The sequence below is a fragment of the Glycine soja genome, chromosome 18, assembly GCF_004193775.1.
Source record: "Glycine soja cultivar W05 chromosome 18, ASM419377v2, whole genome shotgun sequence".
In the NCBI taxonomy this organism is placed as follows: Eukaryota; Viridiplantae; Streptophyta; class Magnoliopsida; order Fabales; family Fabaceae; genus Glycine; species Glycine soja.
Window position 1 is genome coordinate 955,444 of NC_041019.1, and position 9,328 is coordinate 964,771.

General features: G+C 33.5%; 1 protein-coding gene across 5 annotated transcripts; it reads right to left on the reverse strand.

The window, feature by feature from the left end:
* Positions 1-1,810: 1,810 nt before the first annotated feature.
* On the reverse strand, positions 1,811-6,219 carry LOC114396832 (E3 ubiquitin-protein ligase RGLG5). 5 transcript variants are annotated; one of them, XM_028359013.1, is made up of 13 exons: positions 6,055-6,219; positions 5,523-5,822; positions 4,443-4,527; positions 4,216-4,356; positions 4,003-4,116; positions 3,827-3,924; positions 3,399-3,478; positions 3,227-3,332; positions 3,009-3,136; positions 2,704-2,887; positions 2,477-2,533; positions 2,235-2,369; positions 1,811-2,157 (listed from the first exon to the last, which is right to left on the reverse strand). In XM_028359013.1, the coding sequence occupies exons 1-12, from the start codon at positions 6,064-6,066 to the stop codon at positions 2,289-2,291; spliced, it is 1,386 nt and encodes a 461-aa protein (XP_028214814.1). In that variant the 5' UTR covers positions 6,067-6,219; the 3' UTR covers positions 1,811-2,157; positions 2,235-2,288. The 5 variants fall into 5 exon arrangements, with proteins under 5 accessions (XP_028214814.1, XP_028214815.1, XP_028214819.1 ...); XM_028359014.1 differs by having other exon boundaries at positions 5,523-5,816; positions 6,055-6,218; XM_028359018.1 differs by lacking the exon at positions 6,055-6,219 and adding an exon at positions 5,924-6,048 and having other exon boundaries at positions 5,523-5,816.
* Between the last annotated feature and the right edge of the window lie 3,109 nt (positions 6,220-9,328).

The following is a 9,328-nucleotide window of genomic DNA, read 5'->3' on the forward strand; positions in this document are numbered from 1 at the left end:
TTGATGTCCTAATGAAAATTGCTTGATAAATTGTGTTCTTGATATTTGTATATTTCGACCTATGATTTTGATATAATTGTGTAATATTAGTTAATGGGTTTTAGTCCTAATGTTGTGATAGTGTTTTATATAAATTGTTATATTGAGGATATGAAATGATGATTCAAATTGTGAGTATGTGATGAATTGTAGAAGAATATGTTGCTTTGAGATTATAATATTGTTATTGAGATTGAGTATAAGTGTAAAGTTGAACATGTGGTAATTTGTGAGATACGTGTAAACATGTGATGGTGGATTGTCACACTATGAGAAGTGAAATTGTGAATGAGTTCTAGTTGTGGATAAGTGTGTAGTTAACACTTGATGTGAAATTACTTGTGTTGTAAGCTATGAATTGTACAATAACCCGACCAGTGTTATCTTGAGAAAAGCGTTGATGCGCAGTGTTAAAGAGAAAATGTAGGTTTCCTATTTAGGAGCCAGTGTTAAATCATAGTGCGATTGTGTTGAACGTGTTTAAAACACGAGTGTAAGGTCGTGGGTATTGTATAATTCATGAGCAGTGTCTGCATGCAAAAATTATTTTAGGGGTTGGACCTGAATCAGGAGGGAGAGGCCCTGACGGACTCTTCGGAGTGTAGGCCTTGGGGGTCACCGGGTTTGAGTGCTCCTTTAAGCCTATGCTGATCTCATATGGTTGGAGCATTCTCGCAAAACATCGTGACCCTGACTGGTCTCCCTATGATCTTACTTAGTGAGAGTGACCTGACAAACCCATTGTGTGGTGTGTCTTGTTATGTACTCCTAAGTGCCCCAGGGTGGTTTTTCACTGACATGGTACCACATTGCATATAAGATTGAGTCTTAGCATAACTATTGCATATGCTTGCTAATTGATGTGTTATTATATCTTGATCGAAGTGTGGGATTCTTGTGTAATGTGATTGATAATTGAAAAGTGAATTTTGAATGATGAAGTGGTGAAGTGGTGAAGTTACGTGAGCTATGTTTAAGCAAGTGGTATCTCATTTATATAATATGTATATTTAATTGTTTTGTTTCTCTATTAGCTAGGAATGTGATAACTCACTCCCTGTGTGTTGTTGTGTTTGGATCCTGTGATGATCTTGAACTTGTGTTCGGGGGAGCAGATGAATAGGTGGATGACTATGAAGAACCTCATGCTAGAGGACACGGGAACACCACGCTCTGATAGGATGTGACATTAGGATATAGGTTCTATATTAATTGTATGAGACTTATATGATTTTCTTTGAGTCGAGATGACTTTATTATTTATTTGGACAAATTTGAATATGATGTAGAAGAAAGTGAATGTGAGCATTTTATCCATTTGAAAAGCTTGTATTTAAAAATGTTTTAAAAATACTTTTAATTAATATTTGAATTTTTATTCCTTTATTAATATATATGTGAGGGGTAGAGGGTGTCACAAATATAATTTTTCTTTCAATAATAACTTATGTCAAACCTTACAACTTACATGAAAATAGTTTATCTTCATTTTTTCTTCAATTATAGAAATAACTTGCATGGAAGTATTGTATACTATAGAACTTATTTAATAAGCACTTATTCAAGCTATTTATCCAAAATAGGCCTTAAAGGGAAAGGGCAGAGCACGAGCACTAAAGAATTTATACAGAACATCGATTAGGCCGTGCTCAAACTAAGATATAACTCTGTCACGGTAGGGTAAGTAAACACATGTTCATCCGCAATTTAAGTTATCTTTGATATTCTAACACATTTATAATTTATTATGCAGTGCATGTAATATTGACCATTAATTTTCGCAGTTGCTGACTTTATTTCCCAGTCTTCCACATGAAAAGATCAAATATATGGATTCATGCTTTGTAGAAAGACAATCTAGATTCGATCAAAATGATAAATGCTCTTTAGAACAATACAAATAATTTTAATGCAAGCAGTTCATTTAAAAACATGACGCCTTCCGAGACACATGAACTACATATATACAACGGGGAAGGCCAATTCTTTCTGTAAAGAGCTCTTCCTAAGTGTAACTGGGAATACAAGTTTCGCCTGGAAATTGCAAATGCAGTTTTTATGGACAAGAAACCATCTGTGAAAAGAGCCAGACCAACTCTGCACATCCTTTTGCAGCCCCTGCGTATGAATCACGTTAATTTATGACTTACAGCATCAATAGAACATTTAGAGGTTATGAAACTTTTATGACTAACCTTATTCTGGAAATGACGAAATTTTCATTGACAGGACTTCTGCATCAAAGCTAACTAGTAAAGCCTTATTCTAGTATGGATTGTGCTCCGGCAAATGGGACAGAATTGGAGGTCCTCTCCACACTCGCAACAAGTCTGCCACGAGAGAAAATGCATGGGAAGGAAATAACTTAATATATGTTTGGCCCTTTGTAGACATGAGACAACGTTAAATATAACAATCAAGATTAATAATTGGTTACCTGATGCCCACAACCAAAGGCCATATCCTTTGCATTGGTAAGACAAATGGGGCAAACCTGCAGCCAACCAAGTCATATATATGTATTATGTAAACCACTATTCAAGTGATAAAGAAATGAATCAAATGATCATGACTCATTATGATGCCATTAAGGGTGGAAAGCGAAACTATGTCTTAGTTTAATAAGAAAGGCATTTATTACATTAGAAAGCATGGTCTTAATACCTTATTATCATATAAAGAACTTGATGATGTCTCTGTGTGAACACTGCTATCATAGCTAGTATGTGTAGGTGTCCTCTGCTGAAAACTGTTAGACCTTGTAGATTTTGTGCTGATGCTGGAAGAGGTTCTACTATAAAGAGGTGGGGGTAGAGCAACCCTATCTGGTGAATGCCCCCTCCGTGAACTACGTATATCAATGAAGACATGAGATTTTCAAATTCAGTTATTGGTTATTACACCAGAAAAACCCTACATAACAGGTTATAAATACCATGTTTTCATGTAATGAAATATTAAGTTATTACCCCAATATGCCAAGCTCTAGGGTTGCCTTGTATTGAGAAGGTATCTCCATCAAAGCTGAAAGGGCAAAATCTGTCTCTTTTCTGGTTGAATCTACATTCCTTGTCATTATTTCAGTAAAATTCACAAACTACATCCAGCCAAATAAAAATATCACATTCAGTATAACAGGAAGATTTAAATATGGCAAGTAAAAACGGCTAGGTGAATTATACCAAACCTGAAAATTGTCAAATGCCCGAGAAGGGATGTTATCATCAAATTCCCTCATCATTTCCCATGGTCCATCTCCAACTCCCACCAAAACTATTGACAGTGGATACTCACTGCAATTTTAAAGGAATATAAGAATGCAGAATTGTACTCCATTAGAGAGAAAACTAATAAACTACCTGGCTTTTACTATTGCATCTATTGTGTTCTGCTCTTGCGGACTTAAGTTGCCATTTTGTGTATCAACGCTTCTAGTCACCTGTGACAACAAGCTGAGTATCAGTTTTTGAAGCCCTAGCACAGGGAAAAAAACAATGAATATCTACACCAAACTGATATAATTTATCCAGGTATTGATAGAATTGTGCAGATGTAGTTTTCTTCTGCAATTGGTGACATGTAACATGTGATATTATGAGCTGGTGAGCTACAGTAGATAAATGCATTTCTAAGGAAAACCTAATAAAACTATGCTTGAATGTTACAACTACAACTTTGCAATTTCTTCATTTATGATATGAAACCGAAGATGACTGATACAGATAAAAAGTGCTTAAAAGTTAAAAGTATTCAGCTCAACAGCATGAAATATGAATTAAAGAATTACCTGTCCATCTGCAATTATTAGCAAGACATGATATTGGCCACCACTTTGCTCAACAATAGTCATAGCCATTTCAATAATAGGGGCAAACGAAGTGGGTCCTGTCACATGAATGCGGTAAGTTTTAATGAGCCTAATTAAAAAACTTCTACTAAGATAATAATAGGTCAATGCAACACCTGCAAGTTTTAGGGAAGGAATAATTTGTCTGTATCGTGTCAGAACTTCCTCAAACCCATTGCAGAACCTCTCTTCTGAATAGAAACTAAATACATCTTGATCGTGTGTAGATGCTGAAAGAAAATGGGCAAGGAGAAACACAAATCATGGTTGCAATCTGGAAACTAGAACAACTTTATTGGAAAGGCAGTTAGTTTTATATCTGACATTACCATCTCCAAATCCAAAACAAGGAATCAAGTTATCTTCATCGAAAGCAGATAAAGTTTTCCCGATAATAGAAATTGCTTGTTCATAAGGGTTTTGACCACTTCTAATGTCATGTAAACTTTTTCGATTGAATGACCTCTTCCCTGATTTTCAAAGTAACACATATATTTAGCATTATAACTCATTACAAAAGATTCGAGCATCAAATATTGTGAGTAAGAGATAACACCTGTCCACTCATTGCTCTTGGTGAAATCAATGCCAACAATGAGATTAGAAGATTCCAGCCCAGCATTTGCAAGTGCAGCTGTAACCTGCGTTCATTACTTCATTATTGGACAAAAATATTGTGTATTTTCTCTCTGGAGATGTAAACATGTTAATTGTTAGTTGACACAGTTAATAAATTATTATTATAAACTAAAACAGTAGTAATTCTGACATATCTACAATTCTGTGTAAGGTTACTTGTACAATCAGTAGTAAATATTAATGAACCTCACTGCATATTTGTAATTTTTTTAAGCAAAAGGGTGCGCAGACATCCCAACAACCTTGGCACCCCTACCCCTACCTAATGTCTGCCGCACCACTGCACATTGGTATTAGTTCACTCACAGTATAGTTATTTTTTTCTCTTTCACACCCCCCTCTCCTTTTAATGTAAAATGTACACTGACAGTTTTCTTTGACAGCTAAAGCATAGATGCACAATGAGGAAGCAAGAAAAAGATGGGGCTGTTATCTAATTCATGACCCATACAGCATCCTATCTTTCAGCTGAACTTGTTTGTGTAACTTCTATGGCTTGAATCTAAAGCCCATGTAGATTAATTTTCTGAACTAAATGATTTACTCGTTGCAGAAAGAAATGATATGATTCAAATGCCCTTCTTATCTTGGAAAAATACAACAAAAAGAGGTATTTCTCGATTTATCATTACACTAAGTCCTGATTGTTTTAATACTAATTAAGAGCTTAAATATTTCATTTCTCATAGTAGAAGAGGCAGAAAAGTGAACTCTGATTTCGGGCAGAACAATTCAAAACATCTCCTATTAGCCAATTTAGATGGACTAAATTGGTTCCCCTCCTTTTATCTTAGATTCTATTTTTCCTTTGAACTCTTTATTTAAACTGCTTTCACATTAGCATAGAAGGGAGAATAGGTTTCTGGGTCAATGTTGTAACCCCCAACAAAACAAGACTCAATGATAATGACAACAAGCAAAATCAAAGGAGATCAAATAGTTGCTGATAATATATATGAAAATCAAAAAGCACTATTACATGCAATGATCAAATCACCTCATCCAAAGAACGGTAATTATCAGCTATCCTGGAATACTTCTTATCCAACTTCCTTTTTGGCTGTGCATAGTCATAAAATGGAGCTGATGCACGCGGGTGCTGAGGTGTTTGATAAGAAGGGTATGGTGATTGTGGATGGTATCCACCATAGTTATTATCCCGTGAAGATGAAGAAGCACCAAAATCATACCTCCTACCACTCCCTTTTGAGCTCTTCCCTCCCATAACAATCTCCTTCAGAACAAAGACCAAGATGCACACAATAGCAACCAAAATTGTCCAAGTCTCTAGCTGAAACTTCAAAACACATACAGCATGTTTATATAACTTGGTGAAGTGAAGGAATCAAACTATAATAACCAAAAGGGACAAAAGCTCACAACTTTGACTAGCCACACCAATAATTTTTCTGGGAAACTGAAAAATACTCGAGGGGTATGCAAAATTCAACCCAAAACTGGTGAACGAAATTTCGATGTCACAAACACCGACAGCAGACCAAGAAAGACAGTGAGACTTATTCATATACCTCTAGATGCATTGTTTCAACAAGAATTGCAAATGAATTATGACAGGGAGAAGAAGAGTGCTGTTAGAAGGAATCGAGCAAGGTCAAGTCAACTGTGTTCAGCCCTTTCTTCCACTTCAAACTAGTTCTTTAAAATTAGTCTCTGTTAATAATTATTAAAAAAATCAATCGTCTTACCCTACAAGAAGTATATAAATAGAAGTATAAAAGGAAAGAGAAAATAATAATACATGATATGATAAATGATGTAATTAAAAGATGGAGTATGGAATAAATATAAAAATGTAAAGAAAAATATGTTTTATACATAATGATGCCTACATTTTTCTATATGTTAAGATGGTTCTTGTGAGGTATCTTAAGTTTATATGGGAAGTTTGACATGTACATGTCACGTTGACAGGTAACTAATGATTGTGATTTTCATACTTCTCAATCATTTCACAAAGTTGACACAAATCTTTTTTATTTATTTATGTAAATAAAAATGGGTCTTTGTTAAGGTATTAGTTAAAATATTAAATGAATTTTTTTTATTAGAATTTATAAAATTACATTATTCATAATTTTTTTATAATTTTCATAATAAATATCTTTTAATTTTTTTAAAACCGATGACGACGTAAACAAAATCTTTTATTTATTCTATTAAAAAAATGCACATTAGAATATATTTATTTTTTCCCGTGGATCCTTCCTTGTAAATACATGTGCAATAGTATTGTAAACATCCCACTGCTGACAAGTATATCACGCCCACAATCCGAAACATCCTGGAATAAGAGCATGTTTGACAATTTTTTTTGGAGCAGGAGAGATAGAGACACTAATCTTAAGGTGTTATTTTAACGAGGGTGGAGATGAATTGCATAAGCAAGTGCCTAGACTCAGTGGAAAATGAATCAATGATTCACATATCTATACTATCCTCTTGTTTCTTTCTCTTTTGTCATCTTCCAACAAGTTAGGTTTTGAGTTTGGTAAAGATTTGTTTAGATTTAGTAGTGGTTTAGCAAATTCCAGAGAACAATATTAAAAGAAAAGCATTGAATTTGCTTGTAAGCATAAAAAAAATTCCGCCCTGAGGATAACATCAATAAGGAGTCTATTTGGCTTCATAAGTTATTAATTCAATTGAATCATAGTAAATTACTTTGTAAAAGTTTTAACAGAGATAGTGCATACCTGTAAAAAAATGCGAAAGTATTCTGACTCCCAAGGGATGATATATTTAGTGAGCTAATAAGCCATAAAAGTTAATAACTTGCCTATGATGACGAATTAAGAGTTTTGGTGTTTTTAGGTCAAGAAACATTTTGAGTTGATAACAATATTAAGATGAGAGACTTATCTCTTCCTAAAACCATGTGGTAGTTAGGAGTTTGTTAGTAGTCAATAGTTTTAAAAGCAACTTGCTTAGTTTGTTTGTTTGTTCAGATCTACATCTACTATTTGAGTTTTGAGTAGTGTGAGTTGACAAGATAATTAGGAAAATGAGAAAATGAGTTTATCTTAGTTTCATGAGGAACCATAATAGATTAGTGACTTATGTTTTAATTATGTCAACTCATGTTTTTACTTCATAACTCTAGTCCTTATAAATGACACTTTTACTGAGGAACTTTGCCTCAAAGTATGACATTTGATCCATCTTTAAGAAATGGGATCTTTATACTTTATAGCTTTTGTCAAGGAAGCTACAGGATACGGTAGCTTTCGAATTTAGTAACCATCAAGTTGAAAGTTGCAGCCATGAGCCATTGTCCGGATGTAAGGAATAAGAGGACGAATCTGCCCCCATTAAACCAATTTGATTTGGTCTAAAATTAATTTTGATAAGCTCAAATTTTAAAAGTTAGATATCATATATTTTGAGTATAAGTTTGGATTACATTTCGAGTGATTCTTTTTTGGTACATTTATTGCGAGTGATTCTAACTTGCTTTACTTTTCTATATTATTTAAAAAGAGTGTATAGTTTTTAAATAATTATATATTAATAATAAAAAGTTGACTTAAATAGATACTATTTTATATAATATGATATTATTTATTTTGAAATATATATTGTAAAACATATTTTAATTATACTTTTTACATATTTAATTTTATGATTTTTTTATCCGTAAAAATCGAAAATAAATACAAAAAAATTTACAACAACTATATCAAATTTATTACATTTCAAAAGTATATAATTAATCTGAAAACTTATTCCATAATATGTACTTTGGAATAGATTTTTGTATTACTTGTATACTTTCGAAATACATGTTCCGGACACCACCCATCATCAACCTCTTCTAAACACTCCATTGCAAACTCAACTTCCTTTCAATCGGATTTTTCTCATCAACAAGCCCTTTCAAACCTTCACCAAAGCCCAACAAGCCCTATCCAAACGAGGTGGTCTAAACGAAGCTCCGTAAGGCTCCTCCTTTCACTTGGGCCTGCTTTTCCCAAGCAGCTTTAAAAATTAAAATGCTAAATTGTCAATGTCAACTACCAAATGCTTTAAAAAAATACTATTTCATTTTTTTAAAAGCACTAACAACCTAGAGGAAAATAAATGAACATATTTTTTTTAATGAAACCTAGCAATAGTTTACATGGCTGGGAAAAAAGAACATGAGACAAAAGGGAGAGGGTACTTGTCATTCATAGTTAATACGAAACCTGACAATTAAAAATGTGGAATGCCTAATCATCATTTCTAGGACAATCCAAAATCATTTAAATTAGGTTATGCCCAAGTAATTCAAAATTTATACCTATTTATCACTTTGGAATGTTCAAACAACATCTTATAATAATGTGTATCTCATTAAATAACTTTATATACAAAGTTATTTTTGTTTAAACATGCATAAATTACCTAATGCCTAAAATTGACTTCATCAATGCAAATTATACTCTCTTTTCTATCTACCCCCATCTGCATCTAAACTTGGGAGAGTTTTAAGGGCACCACTCTTTAGTCTTTATGAGAGAGAGACATCACATAATAACGTACTTACCAAGATAATAATTCTAAGGCGGCTAGTTTGGAAAGGTGTTCCCTACGGACCACAAACTTAACCAATTGGCTTCTAGTTGCATCGCCACCCTTTTTTGACCCTTCTCTATTTATTTCTTTCCATATATGAACTTGCAATAACTTGGCAATTTCCTATTGTACAATACTAATGCCATTCTTACGTTCAACAAACAAAAATATTCTCAGTCACAGCTCACAACTCCCTTCCTTTGACCATTACATCTCTAATCTCTCTCT

Excerpts from the sequence above, each read along its gene's own strand:
- LOC114396832 (XM_028359013.1), bottom strand. Across the intron at positions 3,479-3,826 it reads TAATAATTGCAGATGGACAG|GTGACTAGAAGCGTTGATAC; the intron begins GTAATTCTTTAA and ends TTGTTGTCACAG. Across the intron at positions 3,333-3,398 it reads GATGCAATAGTAAAAGCCAG|TGAGTATCCACTGTCAATAG; the intron begins GTAGTTTATTAG and ends TTAAAATTGCAG.